This window comes from Phyllobates terribilis, unplaced genomic scaffold, assembly GCF_046119375.1.
Source record: "Phyllobates terribilis strain yellow unplaced genomic scaffold, ASM4611937v1 Scaffold_5__5_contigs__length_657084704, whole genome shotgun sequence".
In the NCBI taxonomy this organism is placed as follows: domain Eukaryota; kingdom Metazoa; phylum Chordata; class Amphibia; order Anura; family Dendrobatidae; genus Phyllobates; species Phyllobates terribilis.
The window spans coordinates 125,277,828-125,292,944 of record NW_027362765.1 but is presented as its reverse complement, the minus strand read 5'-3'; the positions used below and the strand labels follow the sequence as shown (position 1 = coordinate 125,292,944).

Genomic DNA, 15,117 nt, shown 5'->3' with positions numbered 1-15,117 from the left:
CATAGGTAATATAGTCATAGCATGGAACGACAGAAAAGTGCATACTATCCGGAACACCCAGTACTCATAAGCTCATAACCCCCAGACCATTGCATTGGGTAAAGGCAAGGAAGATGGGAAAGAGCACGGCAGGCAAAAAAGAAGAAATCAAATATAAACCAGGGGTGCACACAATATCCATTTAAGGCAGGAGTCTGCCATAATAACATGTAGCCCTGGTCAGTAAGTAACAAATGCCTTACCAAGGGATAGATGGAGAGCGCTGGGAAGGTGCCCCAACGTACATTTTTCCTAGCAGTTTGTTGGCTTTCTCAACAGTGTTGTGTAGTGCCCACATTACAGTGTTGTGTAATTCCCATATAACAGTGTTGTGTAATCCCACATTAGTGTTGTTTAGTGCCCACATTACAGTGTTCCACATTACAGTGTTGTGTAGTGCCAACATTACAGTGTTGTGTCGTGCCCATATTACAGTGTTGTGTAGTGCCCATATTACAGTGTTGTGTAATTCCCATATAACAGTGTTGTGTAATCCCACATTAGTGTTGTTTAGTGCCCACATTACAGTGTTCCACATTGCAGTGTTGTGTAGTGCCAACATTATAGTGTTGTGTCGTGCCCATATTACAGTGTTGTGTAGTGCCCATATTACAGTGTTGTGTAGTGCCCACATTACAGTGTTGTGTAATGCCCATATAATAGTGTTGTGTAGTGCCCACATTACAGAGTTGGGTAGTGCCCATATAACAGTGTTGGGTAGTGCCAATATAACAGTGTTGTGCAGTGCCCACATTACAGTGTTGTGCAGTGCCCACATTACAGTGTTGTGTAATCCAACATTAGTGTTGTTTAGTGCCCACATTACAGTGTTCCACATTACAGTGTTGTGTAATGCCCATATAACAGTGTTGTGTAGTGCCCACATTACAGAGTTGGGTAGTGCCCATATAACAGTGTTGTGCAGTGCCCACATTACAGTGTTGTGTAATCCAACGTTAGTGTTGTTTAGTGCCCACATTACAGTGTTCCACATTACAGTGTTGTGTAATGCCCATATAACAGTGTTGTGTAGTGCCCACATTACAGAGTTGGGTAGTGCCCATATAACAATGTTGTGTAGTGCCCACATTACTGTGTTGTGCAGTGCCCACATTACAGTGTTGTGTAATCCAACGTTAGTGTTGTTTAGTGCCCACATTACAGTGTTCCACATTACAGTGTTGTGTAGTGCCAACATTACAGTGTTGTGTCGTGCCCATATTACAGTGTTGTGTAGTGCCCATATTACAGTGTTGTGTAGTGCCCACATTACAGTGTTGTGTAATGCCCATATAATAGTGTTGTGTAGTGCCCACATTACAGAGTTGGGTAGTGCCCATATAACAGTGTTGGGTAGTGCCCACATTACAGTGTTGTGCAGTGCCCACATTACAGTGTTGTGTAATCCAACGTTAGTGTTGTTTAGTGCCCACATTACAGTTTTCCACATTACAGTGTTGTGTAGTGCCCACATTACAGTGTTGTGTAATCCAACGTTAGTGTTGTTTAGTGCCCACATTACAGTTTTCCACAATACAGTGTTGTGTAGTGCCCACATTACAGTGTTGTGTAGTGCCCATATTACAGTGTTGTGTAGTGCCCACATTACAGTGTTGTGTAATGCCCACATTACAGTGTTGTGTAGTGCCCACATTACAGTGTTGTGTAGTGCCCACATTACAGTGTTGTGTAATGCCCACAATACAGTGTAGTTCCCACGATGGTGTTTCTTAGTGCCCACATTGCAGTCTTGTGTAGTGCCCACATAACAGTGTTGTTAATAATATTCAGAGACCTGTCAGGCTCTTGACCGTTGAAAACCGCCATTAGTGTTATATATATGCAGATAGCGGTATGATAATGAAGCTTTTGATGTGTCTGTATTTTATAAAAGCTCTGTTATTCTACAGCTTGTCATACACAAGGACTAGTGCGGCAGACTAGTCCCCCCAGAGTAGTCCTGGCTTTGGCATGACTGACACCTTCCATACAATCTACTTCATTGCAGGACCGCGTAAAATCTTGCATTTGTTTGAGCTGCCGATGGTTCTACCATGAAGTGGGGGGTGTGATCGACATCCTTTATACAACCCACTTCATGGCAGGACCACCGATACGTGCGAGATTTCTGGCAGTCCTGCCATGAAGTAGGTGGTATAGAAGATGTCAATCATGCCCAGGGGAGCGTGAATATCAGATCCAAATCAGGACTAGTCTGGGGGGAAGCAACGCCAGTCCTGGATTATTCATGTATAACAAGATGTAGAAAAGAGCTTTTATAAAACACAGAAACATGAAAAGCTTCATTATAATGCCACTATCAGCTTATATATATATATCATAGTGGCAGTTTCCAACGGTTAGTGGGCCTGACAGGTTCTCTTTAAAGGGCTAGAGAACTATTGCTGTTTTCTTTCAGGAATTGTGCCACCACTGTCTTTAGGTTGTGTCAGGTATTGCAGCTCCTCTTCATTAAAGTGATTGTATCTAGACTACAATGCCAAACAAAAACTGTAGTGCGGCGTTATTTTTTAGAGGAAAGCAGCCATAATTTTGTAAATGTGACCCAATCTACCGGTATTTTGAACATCTTACAGAACCGATACCCCGAAATTTAGACTTCACCAATGTGACACACAGCGCTGTCACCATTAACTGGGAAAAGATGCCTGATGACGGACCCGTCCAGCGCGTCTCATACACACCTCACATAGATGACGGCAGTAATGGAGAGGTGAGTGTGAAGTTTTCGCCTTGTGGTCCTCACGGCTGTCGATGGGCATATCTCTCATATTCCAGGGCTGCTCTGTGGAGATGATGAGAGTGACACACATCCCCTCCGAGCAGAGATGATGATATCAGGAGGCCCCGGGATCTAGTCACAGCTAATCCTTTGCATGACAGGCTTGATGCCTCTACATTATCCATCCCCCAAAGGTGACACTGTTCATATTGTGATTCATCCCCATGACATGAGGCTCTTCCCAGGATCTCGGCTTCTAAATCTGGTACAGAACTTAACCCTTAGTTTTCATCATGTGTCTGTATACAGCACTGGAGGAGCCATTATACCAGTGGGGCGTAGCGTAGGCTTGCCAGCACCTGGGGCAAGGCAAGTATTGTATCGCCTAAACCAGCAATAATACCGCCAGAGTGTCCCCTTAAATTAAATAATGCATCCTGAGGGCTCCCTTAATACAAGTAATGCCATCTTAATGCCTCTTAAAACAAATAATTCTCTCTTAGTGCCTCTTGGAGGAAATAGTGACTCCTTTAGAAAGCTCTTAAAATTAATGATGCCCCCTCCAAAAGTAATAATGCCACCTTTGTTCCGTATGGCACAAAAAATAACATTTATACAAACCTAATGCATCAGTTCAAATTGTCACTCGCAAAGAGATCCGGGGCACCGACGTTAGTGATACCACTGCTATTTACTTTTTTTCTGTTGAAATGCTGAGCTCCTACAAAATTTGTGTCCTGGGCACCTGTCTCTCTCCCCATGCTACACCATTGCATTTTATCAATACCGGCATCCCCAATGCTAAGGTTACCATTATTGGAAATAATATTGGAAAGAATATCGGAAATATATATAGTTTTTTAAAAGGGTCTCCTCAAGGGTGTAGCTATAGGGAATGCAGGTGTGGCAGTTGTATTCTGGCCCTAGTGCCCAAAGACCCCACTATCTCAGAGGAAGAAACCAGTATTAGTAATAGCACATACAATATGGGTGGCAGCCTATTACAGATTTTGCTTTGGGGCCCACAATAGTAGGTGTTCAATTTCCCTGCAGCACTCCCATAGGAGAAATTAAGTATTACACAGCGTTCATTGAAATCAATGGGCTGCCTGAGTAATGTATGACAGGGCTGGGTCCTAGAGCAGGAGGCATCCTTTCTGTGGCAACTCCCTTTAATAAAGGGGTTAACCAGTGACTCACACTTTCTCATCACCAGGTGACAGGCAATGCTAGCATGGCGTCCGTTGGCCATTGGCCAGGTATCATGCAGAGCTGGAAGGAATTGTGCACCTCTTCTTACTAATTAGGATATGTGTCGGGCATGCACAATGCCTGGCAAACGAGCCACAGATGCCACCTCAGCCCGCAGCTCCTCTCATCTTCCGATGCATAAGTTAGAGGCGCTGGTTAAGCCCTTTACTCCCCAAAAGGGTATTTTAAAGTGTGTTTTTCAAGCCAGATATTCCCCATTCACGGTAATTTTATGGAGATGTGTGGCTGCAAAATAACAGCTGAGAAGAAGCTCTGCCAACCCCTCTAAAATCCGACGGTCGGTGGGTACCACTATAAAACCAATGTCTGATATCTATAGGCAGCACGTAAGGTTGGCAGTATGTCTTAGCATAGGGTTATGCTTAGGTTTGACATTATAGGGTTTTTCAAGAGAGCAATTACAAGAAAGACCCTGCAGGATGGAGGTGCATAGGTCACCCAGCCAAGTGAGATAAAAGGCTTTTTAGGTGGTGAAACGTGTTAAAGATGCTGAAAACAGTTGAGGGTTTGTTACTATTTTGTCCAGTCTAGACAGTAGACAGTTGACCTTGTTTCTTCATCTCCTCTCTGCAGATCGAAGTCTCTGATGGTGGCTCCTCCGTGACCTTGAAGTCACTGACCTCGCAGACGCCCTACACTGTCACCGTCACCTTCCCACACAGCGATCCAAAGGCATTGTCTATACTGACCGGGAACATCATTACTTGTGAGTGACAGGCGATTCCCATCATGCCCATTCTCTTCCTGGCACTGCCATGGTCCCCGAGGAGCCGTGCCCTTGTCTGTCCTCAGAGCTGGAGAAGGGTGTGTGCCTTTCGCAGTCTTTGCTGCCACATGCTCTTGTGTTTAGACTTCAGGCTCCTCGGTCAATTAGTTTTAATTACAGAGCTCTGGATGTCACTTTTAATGGCAGACCCATCAGGCGCTTAGGGACAAAGGCGAATTGACCAGTGAGGACAGACATATGGCAGAAAGCCTTTATGTCAGCAGCTTTGCTACAATGTGAGAACTAAGTTTTCAGCACGGATATGATTATACTAATTATCGGCACCCCCCACAAACTGAAATGGCTGATAACAAGGAATAGCCGCGCAGTTCTTGAGTGTTTCCATTGCTTCTGTAAAGCATGCAGTGACCTCCAGCTGCTCCATACAATTTCCTGAATTACGTCTTTTATTGTACCTCAGAGCTGCACTCACTATTCTGCTGGTGGAGTCACTGTGTACATATATTACTTTACTTCTCCTGTACTGATCCTGAGTTACATCTTTTATTATACTCCAGAGCTGCACTCACTATTCTGCTGGTGGAGTCACTGTGTACATACATTACATTGCTTATCCTGTACTGATCCTGAGTTACATCCTGTATTATACTCCAGAGCTGCCCTCACTATTCTGCTGGTAGAGTCACTGTGTACATACATTACATTACTTATCCTGTACTGATCTGGAGTTACCTCCTGTATTATACTCCAGAGCTGCCCTCCCTATTCTGCTGGGGGAGTCACTGTGTACATACATTACATTACTTATCCTGTACTGATCCTGAGTTACATCCTGTATTATACTCCAGAGCTGCACTCACTATTCTGCTGGTGGAGTCACTGTGTACATACATTACATTACTTATCCTGTACTGATCCTGAGTTATATCCTGTATTATACTTCAGAGCTGCACTCACTATTCTTCTGGGGGAGTCACTGTGTGCATACATTACATTACTTATCCTGTACTGATCCTGAGTTACATCCTGTATTATACTCCAATGCTGCCCTCCCTATTCTGCTGGTGGAGTCACTGTGTACATACATTACATTACTTATCCTGTACTGATCCTGAGTGATATCTTGTATTATACTCCAGAGCTGCACTCACTATACTGCTTGCGCAGTCACTGTGTACATACAGTTATATGAAAAAGTTTGGGCACCCCTATTAATCTTAAGCTTAATGTTTTATAAAAATTGGTGTTTTTGCAACAGCTATTTCAGTTTGATATATGTAATAACTGTTGGACACAGTAATGTTTCTGCCTTGAAATGAGGTTTATTGTACTAATAGAAAATGTGCAATCTGCATTCAAACAAAATTTGACAGGTGCGTAAGTATGGGCACCTCACCAGAAAAGTGACATTAATATTTAGTAGATCCTCCTTTTGCAAAAATAACAGCCTCTAGTCGCTTCCTGTAGCTTTTAGTGAGTTCCTGGATCCTGGATGAAGGTATTTTTGAGGAACCTCTTTACAAAACATTTCCAGTTCAGTTAAGTTTGATGGTCGCCGAGCATGGACAGCCCTCTTCAAATGATCCCACAGATGTTCAATGATATTCAGGTCTGGGGACTGGGATGGCCATTCCAGAACATTGTAATTGTTCCTCTGCATGAATGCCTGAGTACATTTGGAGCGGTGTTTTGGATCATTGTCTTGCTGAAAGATCCATCCCCTGCCTAACTTCAACTTTATCACTGATTCTTGAACATTATTGTCAAGAATCTGCTGATACTGAGTGGAATCCATGCGTCCCTCAACTTTAACAAGATTCCCGGTGCCGGCATTGGCCACACAGCCCCAAAGCATGATGGAACCTCCACCAAATTTTACTGTGGGTAGCAAGTGTTTTTCTTGGAATGCTGTGTTTTTTTGCCGCCATGCATAACGCCTTTTTGTATGACCAAACAACTCAATCTTGGTTTCATCAGTCCACAGGACCTTCTTCCAAAAATAAATTGGCTTCTCCAAATGTGCTTTTGCATACCTCAGCCGACTCTGTTTGTGGCGTACTTGCAGAAACGGCTTCTTTCGCATCACTCTCCCATACAGCTTCTCCTTGTGCAAAGTGTGTTGTATAGTTGACCGATGCACAGTGACACCATCTGCAGCAAGTTGATGCTGCAGCTCTCTGGAGGTGGTCTGAGGATTGTCCTTGACTGATCTCACCATTCTTCTTCTCTGCCTTTCTGATGTTTTTCTTGGCCTGCCACTTCTGGTCTTAACAAGAACTGTCCCTGTGTTCTTCCATTTCCTTACTATGTTCCTCACAGTCGAAACTGACAGGTTAAATCTCTGAGACAGCTTTTTGTATCCTTCCCCTGAACAACTATGTTGAATAATCTTTGTTTTCAGATCATTTGACAGTTGTTTTGAGGAGCCCATGATGCCACTCTTCAGAGGAGATTCAAACAGGAGAACAACTTGCAAGTGGCCACTTTAAGTAGCTTTTCTCATGATTGCATACACCTGGCTATGAAGTTCAAAGCTCAATGAGGTTACAAAATCAAAAAAAGTGCTTTAGTAAGTCAGTAAAAAGTAGGTAGGAGTATTTAAAACAAGAAAATGATAAGGGTGCCCATACTTATGCACCTGTCAAATTGTGTTTGAATGCAGATTGCACATTTTCTGTTAGTACAATAAACCTCATTTCAAGGCAGAAACATTACTGTGTCCAACAGTTATTACATATATCAAACTGAAATAGCTGTTGCAAAAACACCAATTTTAAGAAAACATTAAGCTTAAGATTAATAGGGGTGCCCAAACTTTTTCATATAACTGTACATTACATTGCTTATCCTGTACTGATCCGGAGTTACTTCCTGTATTATACTCCAGAGCTGCCCTCCCTATTCTTCGGGGGGAGTCACTGTGTACATACATTACATTACTTATCCTGTACTGATCCTGAGTTACATCCTGTATTATACTCCAGAGCTGCGCTCACTATTCTGCTGGTGGAGTCACTGTGTACATACATTACATTACTTATCCTGTACTGATCCTGAGTTATATCCTGTATTATACTCCAGAGCTGCACTCACTATTCTGCTGGTAGAGTCACTGTGTACATACATTACATTACTTATCCTGTGCTGATCCTGAGTTACATCCTGTGTTATACTCCAGAGCTGCACTCACTATTCTGCTGGTGGAGTCACTGTGTGCATACATTACATTACTTATCCTGTACTGATCCTGAGTGACATCTTGTATTATACTCCAGAGCTGCACTCACTATACTGCTTGCGCAGTCACTGTGTACATACATTATATTACTTATCCTGTACTGATCCTGAGTTACATCCTGTATTATACTCCAGAGCTATACTCACTATTCTGCTGGTGGAGTCAGTGTGTACATACATTACATTACTTATCCTGTACTGATCCTGAGTTATATCCTGTATTATACTCCAGAGCTGCACTCACTATTCTGCTGGTAGAGTCACTGTGTACATACATTACATTACTTATCCTGTGCTGATCCTGAGTTACATCCTGTGTTATACTCCAGAGCTGCCCTCCCTATTCTGCTGGTGGAGTCACTGTGTACATACATTACATTACTTATCCTGTACTGATCCTGAGTTATATCCTGTATTATACTCCAGAGCTGCACTCACTATTCTGCTGGTAGAGTCACTGTGTACATAAATTACATTACTTATCCTGTGCTGATCCTGAGTTACATCCTGTGTTATACTCCAGAGCTGCCCTCCCTATTCTGCTGGTGGAGTCACTGTGTGCATACATTACATTACTTATCCTGTACTGATCCTGAGTGACATCTTGTATTATACTCCAGAGCTGCACTCACTATACTGCTTGCGCAGTCACTGTGTACATACATTATATTACTTATCCTGTACTGATCCTGAGTTACATCCTGTATTATACTCCAGAGCTATACTCACTATTCTGCTGGTGGAGTCAGTGTGTACATACATTACCTTACTTATCCTGTACTGATCCCGAGTTACATCTTGTATTATACTACAGAGCTGCACTCACTATTCTGCTGGTGCAGTCACTGTGTACATACATTACATTACTTATTGTATACTGATCCTGAATTATGTTCTGTATTATACTCCAGAGCTGTACTCACTATTCTGCTGGCTGTTATTGGAGACAGTCAGCAAGTTTGTAATTATATAGCTTGGTTGAGCTCCTATAATGTAAGGGAGGGCAGTTGTCATTGGGACTGAGCGTTTTGTGTAATGAATGTGCAAAATAACAGGAAGCAGGAGGGATCAGGCAACAGTCACTTACAGTAGTGTTCAAAATAATAGCAGTCCAATATGATTAACCAGATTAATCACTGTTTTTGATATAAATTATATTACCACATGTCAAACAATTTACCAGTTGGTGCAGTAGATTCTAAGAAAACCAACAGACTCAGCATTCATGTTTGAATAATTAATTGAAAGGGGGGGGGTGTTCAAAATAATAGCAGTGTGGAGTTCAATTAGTGAGGTCAATCATTCTGGGAAGAAACAGGTGTGAATCAGTTGGCCCTTATATAAGGGTGAAGCCAGCACATGCTGTACATTCATTTCTCCTTGAAAGCCTGAGAAATATGGGTTGTTCGAGACATTGTTCAGAAGAACAGCGTACTTTGATTTAATTTATGCAGACAATGATAGGCTGTTCAGCTAAAATGATCTCCAATGCTTTAACGTGGAAAGCAAAACCAGAGAGACGTGGAAGAAAACGAAAGACTACCATTCGAATGGATCGAAGAATAGCCAGAATGGCAAAGGCTCAGATAATGATCAACTCCAGGATGATCAAAGACAGTCTCAAGTTACCTGTGAGTACTGTGACAGTTAGAAGACGCCTGTGTGAAGCTAAACTCTTAGCAAGAAGTCCGCACAAAGCCCCACTGTTAAAAAAAAGACATTTACTGAAGCGGATACAATTTGCCAAAGAACATATCAACTGGCCTAAAGGGAAATGGAGAAACATTTTGTGGACTAATGAAAGTAAAATTGTTCTTTATGGGGTCCAAGGGCCACAGGCAGTTCATCAGACGACCCCCAAACTCTGCATTCAAGCCACAGTACACTCTGAAGACAGTAAAGCATGGTGGTGCAAGCATCATGATATGGGCATGTTTCTCTTACTATGGTACCAGACCTATTTACCGCATACCAGGGATCATGGATTAGTTTGCATATATTAAAATACTTGAATACAGTGTTGCCTTACCCTGAAGAGAATATGCCTTTGAAATGGGTGTTTCTACAAGACAACGACCCTAAACAAACCAGTAAACGAGCAAAATCTCGGTTCCAGTCCAAAAAATTGAGGTTATGGTGTGGCCAGCCCAATCCCCGGACCTTAATCCGATAGAACACTTGTGGGGTGACATCAAAAATGCCGTTTCTGAGGCAAAACCAACAAATGCCAAACAATTGTGGGATGTAGTCAAAGCATCCTGGGCTGGAATAACAGTTGACAGGTGCCAGAAGTTGGTTGACTCTATGCAACATAGATGTGAAGCAGTTCTAAAAAACTGTGGGTATACAACTAAATATTAGGTTAGTGATTCACAGGAATGCTAAAAAGTACATATTGTGAGTTTGTAAAGACAAATGCAGACACTGCTATTTTTTAGAACAGCCCAATGTTAATTTTTTGTTCTTTTCTGTAAAGTAGTTAAAAATTATATACATTTCTCTTCATGTTTTGAATTAGAAAACAGTGTGCAATGTTCCCAATGCATGGAAATAAAAAATAGTATAAAGATTTTGTGCTTTAAAGGGGTATTCCCATCTTCAAGATCCTATCCCAATATGTAGTAGGTGTAATAATAATAATATTAGCAAATATCTCCAATTAGATATGTTGTACAGTTTTTTTTATTGGCTATGTCTCTTTCCTCATGAGCACGCATCGCAGGACCTTAGGTATCCATGGTTACGACCACTAGCAGCTAGCTAATTAACTGTCACTTTATCAGTGGACGTAACCATGAATACCCAAGGTCCTGCGATGCGTGCTCATGAGGAAAGAGACATAGCCAATAAAAAAAACTGTACAACATATCTAATTGGAGATATTTGCTAATAATATTATTATTACACCTACTACATATTGGGATAGGATCTTGGAGATGGGAATACTCCTTTAACTTTTGAACACACTGCTATTATTTTGAACACTACTATATGACAGTCCCTCTGCTATGTGGAGTATGTGCATAAATCTGGATACCAAAAATGCCCGGTCTTACTACAAGGCATGTGTCCCCCTCATGCAGCACTCTTTTACTCACCCTTTACTCTCTTCTTTGCCCCCTCTTAAAGCGCCCTACACCCGTACTGTCTCAGGTAGAGATGATTGGGTCTAGCCTGTACCGATGTTGTGTTTTGCAGTAAAAGTTCCGCCCCCTATTGGTGTGAAAGTGACAGATGTCTCTGGAGACAAGGCGACTGTATCATGGGATCCCGGGGCAGATGATGTGACATCCTATCTCATCAAGTGGATTCCACTGAGCGGAGGACGGCTCAACCAGGTGTGAAAACTTATGCATTTCTACCAAATGTAAACATCTATGCATTTGAAAATAATTCCCTAAACTTGGGAGGCATGCTGGTCATTGTAGTCCTCCATGTTTACCAGATGTCCACCGCTGGCAGCGAGCACACAGCTGTCCTCTATGATATGGAGTATAATACAGAATACCAGGTGGCCATATCTGCACGGTACATGGATGGATCCCAGAGTGATGCGTCCTCAGTGCGCTACAGTACTGGTAAAAGGATCAATCTACCCATTATCTATCACATATCTATAAATCTATCTCTCTCTCACTATCTAATATCTATTATCTATCTATTATCTATCATTTATCAATCTATCTATCTATTATCTATCTATCTAATATCTATTATCTATCTATTATCTATCTATCTAATATATATTATCTTTCTAATATCTATTATCTATCTATTATCTATCTATTATCTATCTATCTAATATATATTATCTATCTAATATCTATTATCTAATATATATTATCTATCTAATATCTATTATCTATCTATTATCTATCATTTATCAATCTATCTATCTATTATCTATCTATCTAATATCTATTATCTATCTATTATCTATCTATCTAATATATATTATCTTTCTAATATCTATTATCTATCTATTATCTATCTAATATCTATTATCTATCTATTATCTATCTATCTAATATATATTATCTTTCTAATATCTATTATCTATCTATTATCTATCTATCTATTATCTATCTATCTAATATATATTATCTTTCTAATATCTATTATCTATCTATTATCTATCTATTATCTATCTATCTAATATATATTATCTATCTAATATCTATTATCTATCTATTATCTATCATCTATCTATCTAATATCTATTATCTATCTATTATCTATCTATTATCTATCTAATATCTATTATCTATCTATTATCTATCTAATATCTATTATCTATCTCCTATCTATCTATTATCTATCTATCTATTTATTATCTATCTCATATCTATAAATCAATCTATCTATCTATTATCTATCTATTCATTATCTATCTATCTATCAATCATTTATCAATCTATTTATTTACAGTGCCTACAAGTAGTATTCAACCCCCTGCAGATTTAGCTGGTTGACACATGCGGAATTAACTTGGCATTGTGACATTTGTACTGTAGATCAGCCTGGAAGTGGGAAATGCACTGCAGCAAATTTTGGTTTTGTTTTTGTTTTTTTGTTTTTTTAAAACCTTAAAAGTTAATTCAGAGTGTCATTTATTATTCAACCCCTCAAACCACAAGAATTCTGTTTGGTCCCCCTAAAGTATTAAGAAGTAGTTCAGGCACCAAGAATAATGAGCTTCACATGTGTGGATTAAAGATCTCTTTTGCCAGCCTTTTCTGACAATTTAAGACCCTCCCCAAACTTGTGAACAGCACTCAGACATGGTCAACATGGGAAAGACAAAGGAGCATTCCAAGGCCATCAGAGACAAGATCGTGGAGGGTCACAAGGCTGGCAAGGGGTACAAAACCCTTTCCAAGGAGTTGGGCCTACCTGTCTCCACTGTTGGGAGCATCATCCGTAAGTGGAAGGCTTATGGAACTACTGTTAGCCTTCCACGGCCTGGACAGCCTTTGAAAGTGTCCTCCCGTGCCGAGGCCAGGCTTGTCCGAAGAGTCAAGGCTAACCCAAGGACAACAAGGAAGGAGCTCCGAGAAGATCTCATGGCAGTGGGGACATTGGTTTCAGTCAATACCATAAGTAACATACTCCACTGCAATGGTCTCCGTTCCAGACGAGCCTGTATGGTACCTTTACTTTCAAAGCGTCATGTCAAGGCTCGTCTACAGTTTGCTCATGATCACTTGGAGGACTCTGAGACAGACTGGTTCAAGGTTCTATGGTCTGATGAGACCAAGATCGAGATCTTTGGTGCCAACCACACACGTGACGTTTGGAGACTGGATGGCACTGCATACGACCCCAAGAATACCATCCCTACAGTCAAGCATGGAGGTGGCAGCATCATGCTGTGGGGCTGTTTCTCAGCCAAGGGGCCTGGCCATCTGGTCCGCATCCATGGGAAGATGGATAGCACGGCCTACCTGGAGATTTTGGCCAAGAACCTCCGCTCCTCCATCAAGGATCTTAAGATGGGTCGTAATTTCATCTTCCAACAAGACAACGACCCAAAGCACACAGCCAAGAAAGCCAAGGCCTGGTTCAAGAGGGAAAAAGTCAAGGTGTTGGAGTGGCCTAGTCAGTCTCCTGACCTTAACCCAATTGAAAACTTGTGGAAGGAGCTCAAGAATAAAGTCCACATGAGACACCCAAAGAACCTAGATAACTTGGAGAAGATCTGCATGGAGGAGTGGGCCAAGATAACTCCACAGACCTGTGCCGGCCTGATCAGGTCTTATAAAAGACGATTATTAGCTGTAATTGCAAACAAGGGTTATTCCACAAAATATTAAACATAGGGGTTGAATAATAATTGACCCACACTTTTATGTTTAAAATTTAATAAAATTCAACTGAGCAACATAACTTTTTGGTTTGTAAGATTTATGCTTCTGTTCATAAAACCTACTCTCGTTTGCAGTTTGAAGGCTCTAACTTATTTGCATCTTATCAAACCAGCTAAATCTGCAGGGGGTTGAATACTACTTGTAGGCACTGTATTTATCTATCTGTCTATCTATCTCATATCCATCTATCTATCTAATCTCTTACTGTCCATCTCTGGATTTGTACGTGCCTGGTCTACATACCTCTTGGAGGACACACGAGCTTCTTACACTATTTAGCCCCCATTTACTTCGCAGTCAGACAGAGATTGATCTCGCTCTCGCAGTCACAGCAGCCAGAACATGAGGCTTTATAGTTTCTTTGAAGAAAACTGTCCTTCATTCATTAATTATCAGGGTTCTTAGTCCCGGTAATAATAAGTAATTGGCCTCTTCCGGACCTCAATCTCCCAGTGTCACAGTCTCATAACTGGTAGAGGAGCTTTATAAGTGAAGGGCTCCCGGGATGGGTGTAAAACTCACCACTACCCCCATTGTGGAACCGGGGGTCAGACACTGCTGGCGCATCACCCTATGTCTTCCCCAATCTTGTTCCCATAATGCCAAGCTTGATATAGGTGGAGAGTTGGCGCCAGCTTCTGTTCATTGTCTATATTGATTTGAATTGACATGTGGCCCCTCTGATAGGGCCCCTTAGAGACCTCTCTTTTATACATATGCAGTCAATGTAATTTAAAGCTCCAGGGTCTCAATAAAATGTTTAACAGGGGCCCCAACTATGAGGCTTCTCTACATATATGGCGGAGGGACCTTCGGGCCCCTTCAGTCTCCAGAATGTTGTTTTTTCCATAGCCGTAGATAAGGCCACTTTGGGTTTCTTGGAGAGAGGGGGCCTACTACCAGGTTGGTCTTGAGAATCTCTATCATCTTGGGTGATCTTGAGTCTGTTAGTGTCAAACAGAACTGAAAAGGGGCCCCGTCTCTGCTATGGGCCCCCATTATTTATGGAGAAAGGAAAAAGTATAACCCCTCATCTTTCTCCTGTGCAGGAGAGAATCTCAGGAAGATGCCTGTGGCCCGAGGTGGGTTCACCCTGAGCCGTACGGACGGTGAGTAATCCAGTCCCTCTGGGTCAGATGACAGCTGTCGTCCAATCAAAACATCAGATATATTGAAAGTTTTTTTATAACATAAATTACATTAAAAATATGTATTTTCAGTCTAATCGTTTC

At 41.5% G+C, this 15,117-nt stretch overlaps 1 protein-coding gene across 3 annotated transcripts in view; it reads left to right on the top strand.

Annotated features, from left to right (window-relative positions):
* COL20A1 (collagen type XX alpha 1 chain) overlaps positions 1-15,117 on the top strand; it is a 162,247-nt gene that overhangs the window by 63,991 nt on the left and 83,139 nt on the right. For all 3 annotated transcript variants that reach the window (XM_073682936.1, XM_073682937.1, XM_073682934.1), the window contains 5 exons: positions 2,637-2,773; positions 4,628-4,760; positions 11,217-11,356; positions 11,464-11,596; positions 14,935-14,994. In XM_073682936.1, coding sequence (XP_073539037.1) covers positions 2,637-2,773; positions 4,628-4,760; positions 11,217-11,356; positions 11,464-11,596; positions 14,935-14,994 — 603 coding nt within the window. The remainder of the gene's footprint in view (positions 1-2,636; positions 2,774-4,627; positions 4,761-11,216; positions 11,357-11,463; positions 11,597-14,934; positions 14,995-15,117) is intronic.